This window comes from Heterodontus francisci, chromosome 3 (genome assembly GCF_036365525.1).
Source record: "Heterodontus francisci isolate sHetFra1 chromosome 3, sHetFra1.hap1, whole genome shotgun sequence".
Taxonomy (NCBI): domain Eukaryota; kingdom Metazoa; phylum Chordata; class Chondrichthyes; order Heterodontiformes; family Heterodontidae; genus Heterodontus; species Heterodontus francisci.
Genome location: NC_090373.1, coordinates 68,957,644 through 68,975,549, shown reverse-complemented (window position 1 = coordinate 68,975,549; position 17,906 = coordinate 68,957,644). Strand labels below are relative to the sequence as shown.

General features: G+C 40.5%; 1 protein-coding gene across 4 annotated transcripts in view; it reads left to right on the top strand.

The window, feature by feature from the left end:
- LOC137356957 (structural maintenance of chromosomes protein 6-like) overlaps nt 1–17,906 on the top strand; it is a 204,418-nt gene that overhangs the window by 49,139 nt on the left and 137,373 nt on the right. For 3 of the 4 annotated variants that reach the window (XM_068022867.1, XM_068022850.1, XM_068022860.1), the window contains exons 3-5: nt 2,473–2,646; nt 3,569–3,686; nt 5,741–5,846. In XM_068022867.1, coding sequence (XP_067878968.1) covers nt 2,488–2,646; nt 3,569–3,686; nt 5,741–5,846 — 383 coding nt within the window. In that variant the 5' untranslated portion in view covers nt 2,473–2,487. Of the gene's footprint in view, nt 1–2,472; nt 2,647–3,568; nt 3,687–5,740; nt 5,847–17,906 lie in introns of those variants that run through there. The other variant, XM_068022873.1, reaches the window with a different exon arrangement.

The window sequence follows — 17,906 nt, the reverse complement described above, 5'->3', positions numbered from 1 at the left end:
TGGGATTTCACCCATAGACTAATTTTATAGGGACTATGTCCTCCAACTATCTGGAGTGAATTTTTTGCATAAATCTCCCATGCAAGTTGTCAACTTGCAGTCTGGTTGATCAGCTAAACGTTTATACCGATTCATCAATCACTGATTCCTTTCACAGAGTCCATTGCTGAAAGGACTTTTAGCTGTGGTGACCATGATATTCATATTTTCACACAAGTCTCTGAACTCATCATTGACAAATTCCCCTCCATTATCAGTCAGAAGCTTTGATGGTCTGGTCCCTGTTGATTTCTCCATGATTTTATCTACAATAACCCCTTTGTCCTTACCTTATATTATTTAGAAAGACTAAATTTGGTCACCAGGTCTATAGGATGAACATATTTCTGTCTTTGTTCCATATCGTTAGATCTTTGGCAACTACCTTGTTAAAGTCACATGCCAATGGAAGGCTTACAATAGGACATGGCAGTGTCCTCGATGCTTTACAGATTTCACAACTCTCATTCTATGAGTGCTCAACTGGTGTTTGGAGCTTTCTCAGGTGAATAATGAGTCATGCCATCAGAGGATATCCTTTGTCACCTAGCAGCCAGCTATGCACTTTGTATTGGGGCTCAAAGATTTGTGGAACGGATGACTGTCTCATTGTAAGTGCATTGTGGCAGCATCCTAGATAGAAGCATTCACCTGAAGGATGCATTGCAGGTGGTCACAGGCAAGCTGCAGATTGAGGGAATGGAATCCCTTCCTGTTCTTGAACACCTCTGAGTTTAAATGAAGGGCTTGCATGGCCACATGTGTACAGTCAATGGCTTCCTGGATCGTGGAGAATCTTACAAACCTGTCGAATGATGAGAGTTTTCTGCCTCTGGTCTTCTCTGGCAATAATGAGTGATGTACAGTCAGAGCATATAGAGTTACGGAGACCTTCCTTATGCAGAAGTGCATAGAGGATAATGAGATGTGACTGATATCACCTGTAGGAGCCTGGAATGTTGTCGTACCATAAAGATTAAGTACTACTGTGACCTTGACTGCCACAGGCAATGCGGTTCTAGTTGTGCTGTGATATCTGTGCCTTCCTTCCATGAGGCCACAGATCACCGTCACGACCACCTTAGTTAAGTGCAGCTTCCTCATGCACTGATTTTGGGTCATGTGAATGTGGGATTAGTACTTTCTGAAGACCTTATGTGGATTGGACCTTCTGCTGAAACCCCTCCTTGCCCTCCTGTCCCTCCTCTTTCCTGGTGTGTATCAAAAGTCCTCTTCAAACACAGTGTAGTCAGTCAATCCCAGTCAGCAAGTGAACAGTGGAAACTGAGCATGGCTTGAAGTAGTGCTCACAATGCTCACCATGACTTATTTACTCCTGTTCAGCTGATCACTGTTGAGAAAGGTCGGTAAATGTAGCGCTAGCCGGTAAAATGATGTGCAACCTCTTTAATGAGCAATAGGAGCTAATTTAATTCCAAACAGGTCAATCATTCCTAGTGTGCACTTCAACTCCTGTTACCAAGATGGCATCTCACATGAAGGTAGGGTAACCAGGCATTGCAGCTCAAGACCCCATCTTGGCCACTTTGGTGGCTCTTTAACACCTAAACTGCCTACACTACCATGTGGAAAATAGCCCCCTGCATGTCTCTGTAGGGATTATTTAGTCTGATTGGTTAAGGCAATACACCATTGCTTGCTATGTTCACACAGATCCCAGATCCCCTGTAGAGGGAACAGTGCTGAAATGGATTTCTAATCACTCCAACCTCCAGTGCTTAGAAAGTATGTGGTCAAGTATAAGTGCAGTGAACAGCGAACATGCTTTGAGTGCTGCTGACCACAAAATCTGGGCCATTATAAAGTGACAAAATTCTGGTTAGGTAATGCCAGTAAAACCTCAAATGCTCCAGTGAATATGGTGTAACACTACAGAGATTTACTCATAACTCTAAACACACTTTAAGATACAACACAAAACTTGATGGACTACTCATAACCACTTTTTTTTAATGGCATCTGTAACACTATAATTATCACCATTACTGTATTAGGCTGTATGAATGATTACAGTGGAAGTCCTGTCACTTAGCATAGTCAACAATTTTGCAAGGTTTATCGTAAGTACTCACAAAGTAGCACTTAATATCCTTTCAAGTTAAGTTCCTAAAATTTTTTTCATTATGAAAGATAAAGGCATTTTCATGTATTAGCAGATGAAGTAGAATGTCGAGCAGTTCAGTTGCTTTCAATTAATTATTTCATTGTCTTACTTGTAGAATTTAAAGACTGGTCTGACTAATTAGTCTAATAATCCAGATCTATGGAAAACATCTCACAGATCTCTGAAAGATGTGGAAATCTCTAAGCGGGCACTGAATGTGAAACCCATCTAAATTGATGCAGAAGTTCAAATTCTCAATGTAAACCAGTCTACAATCCAATAACTTGGCAATTTTTCTGTATTTTCAGGGTCTGCTCTTCACTATGTCAAAACGAACAAAAGATTGGTGTGAAGGAGCTGTACCTACAAAGAAAATTAATACTGGAAACATAGCGGAATTTGATACAAAAGAAGGCAGGAGGAGAGATGAGAAAACTGCAACCTATAGTCAAAACAAGGAGAATCCTTCAGGTTCATCCCAGGTAAATATTTATCATTGATTTAGGCTGAACTGCCTAGGTGGGAAATTTCTCAGTAGGAAATAGGGAGTCCTTTTGCACCCTTCATGATTTCTAATTCCAGAGCTGCCAGAGAGAAGTTCTGCGTTAGGAATGGAGGAGATCCAAAAAGGGGCAAAGATTACTAAAGAAAATGTCAAAGCAACAAAGCTAGTTCTATTGTCAGATGGCATATCTGAATCTGTTGAGGCCCAGGTATGGGTTGATATGCATGAAGGTTAGATATGCAAAGCACAAGATTTGTTGAATTGATGAATTTAATTAAATCCTGATTATTTTGGATTGTGTTGATGCAAAATAACTTTTGATCAATTATATCTGCAGCACCATAATACACATCATATTTGTGTTGTATGCTTCAAATATGTGAGGTTGGAGGGCCATGTACAAATTCTGCCCATTATGTAGTGATACTGTCAGTTTGATTGGTATTCCTACATGTTCCTCATATCCTTTCATCTATTCCTTGATCTTCCTATTTGTTTGTACATACATTTCAAGCACAATGGGTGCTTTTAAAAACTGCACTAAATCTGTCATTGAGGGGAAGAACATTTTCCAATAGGTCCCTGCACCTAAAGTTATTGCAGTTAGCAGTACTTAGCAAAGTTTGGAGTTTTTCCACCCTAATTGGGTGCTTAATGACAGTGATGTTCATAATGTTATTACAAAAATTGATGTTTGGCATCTGGAATTTGTACTCCTAGAAAGAAAATGAAGAACCATATAAACAGAAAAATATTTGTTAGGGCATGTTGGTATTATGGCGACTTCATGGAGTAATGTGATTATTTTGATCAAATAAAAATGCAGTGTGTTCTCCTATTTACTTACACACATGTGCATGCTCATTTGGACACATCTAATAGAGGTTTCCCTGTTTCAGAATGCAAGTCAAGTGGGAATCATTGAAAGTATTTCATTGAAAAACTTCATGTGCCATGCTTGCCTTGGACCAATTAGATTTGGGCCCCATTTGAACTTTGTGACTGGAAACAATGGAAGTAAGTGTTAACATCTTCTAAAACTATCGGCTTCTGTGATCACTGCAGTCCTGTGATTCTTTTCCTTTCAACTATTCAATAAGTTCACACGGGCAGTTTTAATCTGTAAACCTAGGAGTGTGAATTTTAATAGGCGCAATGCACAAAATTTTGGGGAGTTTAGTTTCCTAATTGTATGTTAAACACGTTCTGTATAAGATTCACTTGCTATTCATGACCATTTTAAGGTTATGCTATTCTGTCAAACTTTGTTTACATCAAGGCACATTTTCAATCTGTTGTATATTCATATTTTTCATTGAATGTTTTTTTATTTGTTCAGAGGTTGTTAGTGTTGCTGGCAAGGCTAGCATTTATTTCCCATACCTATTGCCCTTGGGAAAGTGGTGGTGAGCCACCTTCTTGATCTGCTGCAGTTCGTGTGTTGAAAAAGGTCACATAGTGCTGCTAAGGAGTTCCAGGATTTTGACCCAATGACACTGAAGGAATGGTGATATATTTCCAAGTCAGGATGATATATAACTCGGAGGGGAACTTGGAGCTAATGGTGTTCCCATGCATCTGCTTTCCTGCATTCAGCCCTGAATTCACAAATTTCATTGACAGACAATTCCTTCTATAAATCAGACGACATAATTCATCGAATCTTTGTTTTATAAGGCCAATGGAATAATAACATACTGATAGCTCTGCTGACCCCTCCTCCCCTATATACAACAGCTGTGATTGCAACTCTTCCAAAGCAACTCAAGAAAACTAGCCTAGTAATATAACAATTTTAATGTCAACTGTATCCACATAAATGTGCATTCTTTTTCATTTCTGCACAATTTCCCCCTTGCCCCAGTCTAACAGAGAATCAAGCAATACTCCAGAATATCTGCACTTCTGATGTTTTGTGGCACTATTCAAAGAAGAGAATGACATTCTTTTGCTATTTTGACCAATATTCTTCTCTCAGGTAACATCACAAAACAGATAAACTGGCCATTAGTCTCACTTCTAATTGTGCGACCTTGTGTGCAAATTAGTTGTTGCATTCACCTACAAAATAGTTTGCACTTCAAATTAATTAATTGTAAGTGGAATGCTTTGGATCACTTCTGAGATATGATGAGATGCAAATTGCAAAATGAAAATTTCTATTGACCCATCCTTACAATTCCACAATCCAACTCTGGCCAGCTGCTTTTCACAGATGATATTTCCTTCCAGGAGCATAGAAACAATCACAAAGTGAAAATAGAAAATGCTGGAAATACACAGCAGTTCACCTTCAGATCCTGATAGTGTTGCTGTGTATTTGCAGCATTATTTTACTTCAGGTGTACAGGAAAATATGCAGGGCTATGTGGAAAAAGCAAATGAGTGGAACTAATTGGATGGCTCTTTCCAAAGATCTGATAGGCACAATGGCCCAAATCGCCGCCTCCTGTGTTATATGAATCTCCGATTCTATGGTTATGATATGGTTCAAGGGCGTGCTAAAATTCATTTGCATAATCGCAAGTGTAAAATCTTCCATCACCAAGAGCAATCAAGCAGCCTAATAGAAAGTAATTTTTTTTCTTTCCATTAAAAAGCATTCCTTGATACATTTAAGAGTGATAACCTGGTGCAGTTTTATTCATACATCTGAAAATGTGTTCATCACCAAAAATAAGCATTTTTTAGTAAGGGTGTCCAGTCCTCCACCTGTGAGTAACTGATTTAAAATCACTGAAAATAACTTTAAAAGATCTATACTAGTGTCTGTATGCCTAAGAAAATTTGTCCAATTTAAAGAGCCTTCCTGAATCAGCACAGTTGACGGAATCTCACGATTTTGACCAGGGGTTGTGGCCAGTTTTGTGGAAACGGGGCTTGATTTGGGCAATTGTATCTTGAACTAGAGTAAAAGATCGTGGAAGCTGCGAACGTAACTGGTTTTGGGTGTAAACTCATTTGTGTTTAAAATTCCACGACCTTCTGTGCTGGTTTGGCTGATTCCACCTGAATTGTACTGACGTAAAAACTCAACCCCAAAATGATGACTTGTTCTGACTTGTCTCTAGGTGGAAAGAGTGCTGTACTGACTGCTCTTATAATCGGGCTTGGAGGTAAAGCTACTGTCACAAATAGAGGATATTCCACGAAAGCATTTGTGAAAAATGGCCAAAAGTAAGATGCTTTGATAAGTTTTTCCCTTATACTTATTAATAAATTTCTTGTATATTAAATATGGAAATTGATGACCAAAATACTTAATTTCTTTTACTTTCTTAGAGAAATAAATGGGAAAAAATGTATTGCTAATCAAAAACAATGGTGATCGCAAGTCTGTTGCATGATCAAATATAAGTCCTTGTTTTGTACATCACCCCAAACTACACTCTGCAACTGCTACAATAACTACTGAATGGGTGGAAATTATTACTAGCTAAATCACTCCTTAAATTAAATCATGTACCAGTCACCAATGTCTACACACCACTGAGATATTAAAGCACAAAGGTATTTAAAAAAATATATATTATGAAGACTGGAGGACTTAATTCTGTACTGTAGCACTTGAGTGCATATTTTGTTACTGATAAAGTACTTCGTGATCATACTTTGTCTGGCTTGAGGTCTATATCTGAGTGTTTTGTTTAAAAGTGCAGCTGCAAATTTGAATTATTCCAAATTTTTAAACTAGTTTAGCTCAGAATCACATGTATAAATACTGCTGAAGACGTACATTCAATTCTGATCTGCAGAAATGCTGCTATACTTTTCACTGGTAAACTGTTTACTGCTTGCTTTTTGATCTTTTAAATGTGGTCAGACCTTTCTTAAATTTATTGTATGCTATTTGCTAAAGTGAAGATTTAGTTAAAAAAATAAACTATATAGAGGAAAAAGTCAGATTCCTGTGCCAAATTAAAACTATATGGGGAAAAAGTCAAATTTCCATGCAAATTAAATTAAATGTGCAAGTAAAATAAGGCCAATGCTGATGTAGTGCCTCCAATGCAATAGGGAAAACAAGGATAATAAAAGCAAAATTGTTATTATTAGAGAAAACAAGGATGTTGCTGAGAAAGACAAAATATTCAAAACTTCTGATAGAGAGAAAATTGCCATCTGTATGATGTTTATGTGACGTGTGATTGATTAACTCTTAAAAACAATAGCCTGCCAAGCAGCAAAAAGACCTTAAGAATGGTTAAAAACAAGATAAGGAAGAATAGCAGACAGATGTCTGAATATATGGTCCAACTATGATAAGGAAGGCATGGGAACTGGTCTAAAAAGTGGGTTATAAAAAGTCTGACGAAGGTAGGTGTAACTAGGGTTGTTGGACAAGAGGAGCCAGTGGCATGCCAAAAGATGAAGAAGAAATCCTGGCCCATGTGGACATAAGTATATATCAGTTTGAGTCTCGACGAAAGTTTCAATCACCATCACAGACCTAACTTTTCTCACAGATAAGTGTTACATCTTGTTTTACACTTGAAACCTGAAGTTATACTGCTTTAAATTCTGGGTATCAGAGTGACATAACCCAGGCAAGACAGTTGGTCGCAGGTTTGCTTTGATTATCTCAGTTGTATGGAGGAGATTCCCAGTGGAACCAGTGATCTGTTTAAACATTGAAGGCCTGAAGGAAGATTGATAAGATGTAATGTTTTATGTTGGGGCAGTGGAGCAGTCCTGTACTGAATGTTATCTTTGAGTAATCTTCAGCAATTTAATATATTGCAGCTGCAATTTGATGCTTAGGTCATCATTAACTTGGAAGCAACCTGAAAGGGCGGATAACATCATGATAACACTGATATATATTTTATGAGTCAACAGCTGAACTGGTTTAAAATGTCGGTCCTCTGCTGCTAGACACCGTTCTAACACATTGTTCCCACAGAAATTATTTACACAGTTTGTTGTGATCTGTAATGCACAACCAGAAAGGGTGATGAAAGCATATTCAGTCGTAACCATCAAAAGAGAATTGGATATATACTTGAAAATGAAATAGTTGCATAACTATGGGGGAAAAAGCAGTGGAGTGGGACTAATTGGCTAGTTCTTTCAAAGAGCTGGCACAGGCAGGATGGGCTGAATGGCCTCCTCTGTGCTATACAAGTCTATGATCTCTATAATTGGCCAAAATAATACTCAACCATAACTCGGCAACTTAAAAATTGGTCAAAAACTCACCTATCTATCAGTTAGTGATGATGCTCTCAAGACAATTGAGGAACACCATTCGGCCCATCTTGATTCATTTATCTAGAAAGAGCCTTCATTCCTCACTCTCATTTCAGTATCTAATTGTTCCTTAAACGTTGCAGGATTTTTGCCTGCACTACTTCCTTTGGGAATCTATTTTATGCATTAATCACAGTGTGAAGAAGAACTTCTTGAAATCGAGATTAAATTTTTTGTTAAGTAGCTTAAATCTGTGGTCCCTTGTCCTGTTGTTGCAGTTTAATTTAAAGTGGTAATCTGGTTTTACTTTTTCCATTCCCTTAACTATCTTGTATACCTCTACAATTTTGACACTTTTATCTATTTGACCGAGAAGGGATATTGATTTAATTTATGTTATTATTTTGCTACAAAGTTGCATTCAGTTTGCGAAGGGCCAACTCCCGGAGACACATGAGCCATCTAGATTGTTGATTGTGACAATTAGATGCAATACCAGACAAACCAGCCATCAAAAATGTACCCTTGTGTATACGGTGGTTTTAAGACCATGGAAAGCTATTGAGCATGTCTGAGATTTTAAGGGTAGACTTGGATTTGGAGCTTGGTAAACTAATCTTTAACACACAGAGCTGGGGGAGGGGTCAGAGATCAGCCTTTATGTGTCTCTATCTCTCTCTCTTTGCAGAAGTCAGTCGAGAGCAGGCTGAGTTTGTGGGAGAGGAGGGGAGATGTGGGGGTGGGGTATGAGTGTGGAGGGGTGGTGATGGGAGCATAGAGATCTGAATTTCTCTCCAGCCAGAGGAAAACTGAGACTTCCTGAATGCATAGGATCTGTAAAAGAGATTAGCACTAGTTTGATGAAGAGAAAATAATTTGATGCAGCTAAATTTGATTTCATAAAGAAATATCATGTTTAACCAACCTGATGTTTAAGCAAGATGTCTCCTGGGCTGGCTGCTCATTACTCTCCACCTCAAAGACCTCCAGCTCCACCTCTGTAACGTTGCCTGTATCCACGCCTACCTTAACCAATCTGCTGCTGAAACCCTCGTGTTTGCTTTTGTTCCCTCCAAACTCAACTATTCCATTGCTTTCTTGGCTGGTCTCTCATCTTTCACCCTCCATAAACTTGATTGCATCCAAAACTTGGCTGCCCGCATCCTAAAACATACCAACCAGCTCACTCATCACCACTGTGCTGATCTACATTGGCCACGTTGAAGGTGCTATATAAATGCAAGTTGTTCTTGGTAGAATTCTTCAGGCGTGACAGATTTTGTGGATGGTGGTAATGCGGGGGCAGACGATGTATGGATTTTCAGAAACTCTTTGACAAGTTACCACTCGTACCACTGAATGAACGAAATTAAAATGCCTCCTCCCCACCTTAATTTAAAATCAGTGCAAGAGTTCTAACTAAAATAATCATGACATAGAATTTTCAGCACAGAAACAGGCCATTCAGCTCAATTTGTCTATTCTGGCATCTATGTTCCCCCACATAAACCTACTCCCACTCGACTTCATCTAACTCTCAGCATATCCTTCTATCCCTTTCTCCCTCATGTCCATCTCGATTCATCTTAAATACATCTGTGTTATTTAACATCTTTAACATCTCACACTGAAGAGTGCCTGCAGAGTCTAATCGACAGGTTTGCGGCTGCCTGCAATGAATTTGGCCTAACCATCAGCCTCAAGAAAACGAACATCATTGGGCAGGATGTCAGAAATGCTCCATCCATCAATATTGGTGACCACGCTCTGGAAGTGGTTCAAGAGTTCACCTACATAGGCTCAACTATCACCAGTAACCTGTCTCTAGATGCAGAAATCAACAAGCGCATGGGAAAGGCTTCCACTGCTATGTCCAGACTGGCCAAGAGAGTCCGCACTGACACGGAACACAAAAGTCCGAGTGTATCAAGCCTGTGTCCTCTGTACCTTGCTCTATGGTAGCGAGGCCTGGACAACGTATGTCAGCCAAGAGCGATGTCTCAATTCATTCCATCTTCGCTGCCTCCGGAGAATACTTGGCATCAGGTGGCAGGACCGTATCTCCAACACAGAGGTCCTTGAGGCGGCCAACATCCCCAGCTTATACACACTACTGAGTCAGCGGCGCTTGAGATGGCTTGGCCATGTGAGCCACATGGAAGATGGCAGGATCCCCAAAGACACATTGTACAGCGAGCTCGCCACTGGTATCAGACCCACCGGCCGTCTATGTCTCCGCTTTAAAGACGTCTGCAAACGCGACATGAAGTCCTGTGACATTGATCACGTCGTGGGAGTCAGTTGCCAGCGTTCGCCAGAGCTGGCGGGCAGCCATAAAGGCGGGGCTAAAGTGTGGCGAGTCAAAGAGACTTAGCAGTTGGCAGGAAAAAAGACAGAGGCGCAAGGGGAGAGCCAAATGTGTAACAGGCCTGACAAACAAATTTTTCTGCAGCACCTGTGGAAGAGCCTGTCACTCTAGAATTGGCCTTTATAGCCACTCCAGGCGCTGCTCCACACACCACTGACCACCTCCAGGCGCTTACCCATTGTCTCTCGAGATAAGGAGGCCAAAGAAGATATTTGCCTCAACTACTGCTTGTAGCAAGTACCACATTCTAATCACTCTCTGAGTAAAGAAGTTTCTCTTGAATTCCCTAATAGATTTATTGTTGACTATCTTATATTTATGGCCCCTAGTTTTAGGGTTGGTATTACAGAATCAATTGTGCTGCAGAATCTGTGGAATTCATATAAAATCATTGCTTCAGAGTTGTCAGATGTTTGTTGTTGTATCACATTTCCAAGTGTCAAGCATCATGAAAATAAATTATTGCTGCCATGGTAGCTGTACAAATCTCAACACACTTGGGTACTTCAAAGCTGATATATAGCATGCAACAAGGTATCTGAGAATCCGTCCACTTCAATAGAATTAAACACAAATCCTTCTTCTCTTGCTTTGTGAAACTCAAAGTAAACCAGATCATGTCTTTAGACACATACGTGTTGCATCACTGCAGTAATGTTTAAACAGCACTCAACATTTTTCAGACAGTTGTATATCTATTGTACATCTGCCAGCCTAGCTTTTGTTTATTTCTTCACTGTTGTGCAGCCCAGTGAGGGCGCCTCCGTGTTGGAGCTGCCAAGGCTCCAAGGCTGCTGGCCCTCTGAGTGAGCCTGCAGCATTGAGAACCCACCCACCATGCGACAAACACGGAAGTAGTCAAGTAGGAAGCAGCCTCCCGGTTTTGCTGCCGGCAAGTGTGAGCTTGGGACTCCCATTTGGTCCCACCCTCGAAGTCCCGAAGTCCACAGCTAAATCCAGCCCTAACACTCTACCTATTTTTAGTGCGTAGCAGTTATCAGCTGCAATGTAATCGAGGCACTGATGTCAGTAGTGTTTTGTAACCATCCCATCTATTATGCAAGGTGCATTCAGATTTCAGCAATCACATGGGTGTCATGTTATATCTTTGTGATTCTGGTATCCTCTATCAATGCCAGTCATCTGGTGATTGTAGTTTGTCTACAGAATCCAGGATGAGTGTATGTAAATAAGGAACAGCCGTGCTTTCCAAATTCATTTACGTTCATAAATTAATTAATAAGGTTCAACACATATAACTTGAGGTAAAATGTAGATAGTTTGCCCTGGTGAAAAAAAAAAATCTTGTCAGCTCTTCCCTTCAGTAGTGCAATTGTCATGTATTTGGGGGAGTTGATCCACTTTGCCCTGTAAAAACCTGCATGATAATGTGACCTGCCCCTTTGTAATCTGAACCCAATATTGCATCTTTTGCATGCCTACTTCAATCTCTTTGAAAATGGACCAAGTGACACTTGGTGAGACAAAGCCAGGTATGAATCATTAAACTGCTTTACTTCACAGCATGCAAACTAACTGAGCTGAAAGCAAAACTTCTAAGTTAAATTCATTATCCTTCCTCATCTACATGTTGTCTCTTCAAAAACATATCAGCTTCCACATGTATGCTGATGACACCCAGCCACTTTCTCAACCCCTCCACTGCTTGTCTGATATCCAGTAACTAATAAGCAGAAATTTCCTTCCTTTAAATATTGGGAAGACCAATGCTATTGTCTTCGATCCCCACCACAAACTCCGTTCTGTAGCCACCAATACCATCCCTCTTCCTAACCACTGCCTAAGACTGAACCAGACCATTCACAACTTTGGCATCCTATTTGATTCTTTCTCTGTATCCTGCTCTAGCTCTACAAGACTACAAGATCTCTGTGTCTTCCAATTCTGGCCTTTTGCGCATCCCTCATGTTCATCGCTGTACCATTAACAGCTGTGCCTTCAGCTGCTTAGGCCATAAGCTCTGAAATTCCTTCCCACACCTTTCCGCCTGGTACATCTTATATCATATACACCTTGTACCTCTCCTCCTTTAATTCACACCTTAAAACCCAGTTCTTTGACCAAGCTTTTGGATCCCTGCCCTATTATCTCCTTATATGGCTTGATGTCAAATTTTGTTTGATAAGACTCCTGTGAGGTTCTTTGAGAAATTTTACAATATTAAAGACATAGTATAACAGAATCACAGAATTGTTACAGTGCAGAAGGAGGCCATTCAGCCCATCATGTCTGCACTGGCTGTCCAAGTGAGCAATTCACCTCATGCCATTCCCCTGCCTTCTCCCCGTAAACCTGCACAACAGAATCACAGAATTGTTACAGCATTGTTAAAGGCAAGTTATTGATGTTATTCCACTCCGCTTCACTTTGCTTCCCATATATAAATAAAATAATGACTTGTCATGCTATTCTGTGTTAATGAACTGCCTTACTTGTAATTTCAGAACTATCTTACTTGAGGAACATAGGAACAGGAGTAGGATATACAGCCACTCGAGCCAACAGTTTTGATATTTTCAATTGACCCCTCACCTCAACAGCTTTTTCAGGAAGAGAGTTCTAGATTTTCACTAACCTTTGTGTGCAGAAATGCCTTTTAATATTTTCCTGAACTGCCTAGCTCTAATTTTAATGTTATGCCCCCTTATTATGGACTGTCCCTATCAGAGGAAATAGTTTCTCTCTAATTCACCCTATCAAATCCTTTAATTATCTTAAACACTTCAGTTAGATCACCCCTTAATCTCCTACATTTAAGGGAATAAAAACCGAGTCTGTGAAAACTGACCTCAAAATGTAAACCTTTTATCTCCAATACCATGCTGGTGAATTTGTGCTACACCCTCTCCAAGGCCAATATATCTTCCCTGAGGTGCAGTACCCAGAACTGAATGCTAAATATAGCACTTGAGCTGGGTCAAACCAAAGTTTGTACAACTGTATTCCAGCCGCCTTGAAATAAAGACAAACTAACTTTAAGTGATTTCTGTACTTGGACTCCAAAATCTCTCTGCTCATCAGTAGTTCTGAGTGCCTCACCATTTAGAAAATACTGTGGTCTATCTTACTTGGGTCCAAGATGGGTGACCTTGGAGTTTCCCCACATCGAATTCCATCTGCCACAGTTTTGCTCACTCACTCAATCTGTCAATGGCCCTTGGCAAATTTCTGTTCCTATCTATAGAATTTATTTTGCCACCTAACTCAGAGTGATCAGCCAACCTATATCATGGAATCATAGAATGGTTACAGCATAGAAGGAGGCCATTCAGCCCATCAAGCATGTGCTAACTCTCTGCAAGAGCAACTCAGCTAGTCCCATTCCCCTGCCTTTTCCCTCTGGCCCTACAAATCTTTTCAGATAATTATCCAATTCCCTTTTGAAAGCCACAATTGAATTTGCATCACCACACTCTCGAAGTGCATTCCAGATCCTAAACACTCGCTGTGTAAAAGATTTTTCCTCATGTTGCCTCTCTTTTTTTTTTGCCAATTGTTTTAAATTAATATTCTCTGGTTTTCGACCCTTCAACCAGTGGGGAGAGTTTTTCCCTATTTACATTTCCAAACCCCTCGTGATTTTGAACATCTCTATCAAATCTCCTCTCAACTTTCTCTTCTCTGAAAAGAACAGTTCCAGCTTCTCCAATCTATCCACCGAACTGAAGTCTCTCATCCTTAGAACCATTCCTGTACATCTTTTCTGAACCCTCTCTAATGCCTTTGTATCCTTTCTAAAGGTGTAGTGCCCAGACAGGACACAATACTCCAGTTGAGGCCAAACCAGTGTTTTATGAAGGTTCACCATAACTTCCTAGCTATTGTACTCTATGCCTCTATTTAGAAAGCCCAGGATCCCACATCCCTTATTAACTGCTTTCTCAATCTGCCCTGCCACCTTCGTTGATTTATGCAACTATACCCCCAGATCCTTCTGCTACTGAACACCCTTTAGAATTGTATCCTTTATTTTATATTGCCTTTCCTTGTTCTTCCTACCAAAATGAATCACTTCACACTTTTCTGCATTAAATTTCATCTGTTACATGTCTGTGCCCTCTTAAAATCTGTCACTATCCTCCTCACAGTTCACAACACCTTCAATTATTGAGTCATATGCAAAGTTTGAAATTGTGCCTTGCACACCCAAGTCTCGGTCATTAATATAGATCGAGAAAAGGATATACCACTTTAATTTGTCATGCTGCTTGTTCAACATCCTTTGTTACTTTACTTATCCTATTATCACTCTTGTTGGCCTTGCAGCACAAACCACCTTGTCATTTAATCTCTCTTGCTTTTCACCTCCTCACAGACCTTCCGTATTTCTTTTCCCACTGTCCCCCCTTTCATTTGCTTAAAACTTATTACATTTCTAGTTTTTCTCAGTTCTGAGGAAAGGTCATCAACCTGAAATGTTAAGTGTTTTTCTCTCCAAAGATGCTGCCTGACTTGCTGTGTATTTCTAGTATTTTCTGTTTTTATTTCAAATTTCCAACATCTGCAATATTTTGCTTTTGTACTATCCATCATCCAGGCCATTTATAAATATAGTGAAAAATTGTACAGATCCATGGAGGAAACTACTAGTCACATCCTGCCATTTTGAATATATACCCATCATTTCTACTTTTTGTCTCCTACCTCCCAGCTAATTCCCATTCTAAGCCAATAGGTTGCTTCCAATTCCATCTGCTCTCATTTTTGTTAATAACCTGTGATGTGGAACCCTGACAAATGTCTTTCGGAAGTCCATATAAATAATATCTATAGACACTCCTTTAAGCTCTGGAGATTTTCCCATCTTTAATAGCCTTTGTTTCTCCAACACCATTTTTTTAAACTTCCATTAAATCTAGTTAGTTCCTCTCCTTGATTCTGCAATTGATTTCCAATTACAATATCATCAGTGTTCACCATTAAAGAACCCAAATTATTCTTAGCCACCCTCTATTTGTAAAAACCTTTAGTGTTGTTGACAATATCCCTCACCATCTTTTTCTCATATTCCCTTTTTACGGCTCTTGCCACTTACCTTTGCATCCCTTTGCTGTTCCTTCTATCTCTCCCAGTTCACAAGCTTTCTTTTAGTTTTATACTAATTTTATCTCTCACTTCCCTTGTCGACCAAGCTTGTTTAGTTGCACAAGTACATCACTTGCTCTTTAGCGGTATGTAAAGTTCTTGTATTTTATCAGATTTCTTTTGGAAAATCCTCCACTGTTCATCCATAGTTCTACCCATTAGTGTTCTGCCTACTTTATTGTGGGGTAAATTTCTGCCTTGTCCCTCCGAAGTCAGCCTGACCTAAATTTAAAACCTTTATTCGTGACTCATTCTTCTTCCTCTCAAACTTAATGTAGAATGCTATCCTATTATGGTCACTTTATGGGTGATTGCCAAGTTAGTCTGTAGGACTTCACCCTTGGATGGTGGAGTGATAGTGAACTTGACTGAAAGCTGATACTGCGTTTAGATTGATGCAAAAACACAACATACTGTGAGAACAGAAGGTTCTGCTGCAGCCTGAAGGCAAAAATGTACTGTTTCAGTTTGCTATAGCCAATAGTTTTGCTGAACCATTATATTTTTGCCTTCAGCCTGGAGCAGAACCTTCTGTTCCTGGAGTATGCTGTTTTTTCTCGTCAGTTTAAGTACATTGTCAGTTTTCAGTCAAATTCATTACCACCACCACAACCACTATCCCCAACCCCCAACCCCCAACCCATCCAAGGGTGAAATCCAACACACTGACTTGGCAATGACCCATAATAAGTTTGGGTGAATAGAGTTGTCTCACCAGCAATATTAGTGATCACTAGAATGTTAAACTAAATTTCATTGCCTGCAGCCCATTGGTTCAAACAGCCTGTCTGAATCTTAATGTAAAGTTTTCAGCTTTGCTATCCTGTGAAATTAACCAGTGAAAGCTATGCTTGTCGCAATGGTAGCATTTTTAATGTATATTACACCAAGATTTCCCACAGCCATATATTGTGAAGCATGTCACCCGGTGACCTTAAATCCCAATAAATTTATGTACAACAGGGAAAATCCACTTTTAAGTAGTTTTAACTACAGTCTAGCTTTAAAATAACAGGAGTAGACTGTTCTTGGTTCTGATCTCCTGATGGTTAAATTGGCTAACCCCCGAAACAGGCGCAGGGATTGAAATGCGTGATTAACTCGTTCACTACAGTGCAGGCAGGATGACAAATTTGAGCTATCTCCTCGTTTCCATGATTGGTGCATGTAACAGTACTCGTCGCGCTCTTACTTGGTGTGCACATCAGCAGGAGGCCCAATATTTTGAGTGCCTAACACTACTTAAAGCTAGCTGTGCCTCATAAAAGGGAGGTGTATTGTGGCTGCTGCTGGTGCTGCAATCATTCTGAATATTGCGCTATGGAAGAATCAACAATTGATAACCATGGAGAGAGCGATCACCAAGGTTTTCTGACACTGAACGGGAGGCCTTGGTGGAAGTGGTGGAATGAAGGAAAATTGTCCTCTATCCTCAGATGCCCTCCAGACACATACTCAGAAGGCAGTGAGAAAGAGATAGCAGCAAATGTCAATGCCAGGAGTGCAGCACCAAGGACCTGGATACAGTGCAGGCTCAGTTTAATGCAGAAAGTTAATAATCTGACATGAATTTCAAGGTGTGTGAGTTCATCATCAAATGCCATATTGCACTAACATCTTTCACTGCTCAATTCACTACACCCTCATCACCTCCCTACCAACAATCTCTATCAATCAGTACTCAATCCTAAAATTCATAAGCTTTATCGCACCATCACACACTTAGCACTGTTACAAGCTTCACACCAACACCTCACAGCTTTCACACAATGGGCTGAATTTTATGCAGCAGTTGAGGGCGGGAACGGTGGCGTGGGGGAGGTGAAAAATCGCAACACAGCTGTCCACCCGGAAATCCGGTTTCATGACACGGTTCTGGATTTTGTCAGAGGCAAGAAGGCACAATGGCGGCATTGTTGCCGCAATGCGACAGGAACCTATTTCAAATTGCTGAAACACTGATTACATGCAATAAAATATAATTAAAAGCAATTTAATGATCAGTGAGTGAATCTGTGAATGCTGGGCGGAACTGTCGTGCTTCTATATTCGCGACCAGTGAAACCTGATGGCACAAAGGCGAGCGGGCACATTGAAGCGATGGGTAGGCAGCCTGGAGCATTGCTGCATAGAGGAAGAGGGGGGTTTGGAGGCCATTGTGGGACAGTGTTTCTATAGACTGTGCCAGGGATTCTGGGTACCAGGGGCTCCGTTATACCAGGGGCTTGGTAAGGGGGCCCAGGGTACCGGGGGCTCTGCAAGGGGTTTTGGGGTACCAGAGGCTTGGCAAGGGGTCCAGGGTACTGGGGTTTCTGCAAAGGGGTGTAATATGCCTTTGGGGGATTGGGGGTTCAGTATCGGGTTGACAAACTGCTGTGTGATGGGTGTGTTTGCTCACAATGAAGCCTAATGATTTGAACAAAGAACAGTACAGCACAGGAACAGGCCATTCGGCCCTCCAAGCCTGCGCCGATCTTGATGCCTGCCTAAACTAACACCTTCTGCACTTCCGGGGCCCATATCCCTCTATTCCCTTCCTATTCATGTATTTGTCAAGATGTCTCTTAAACGTC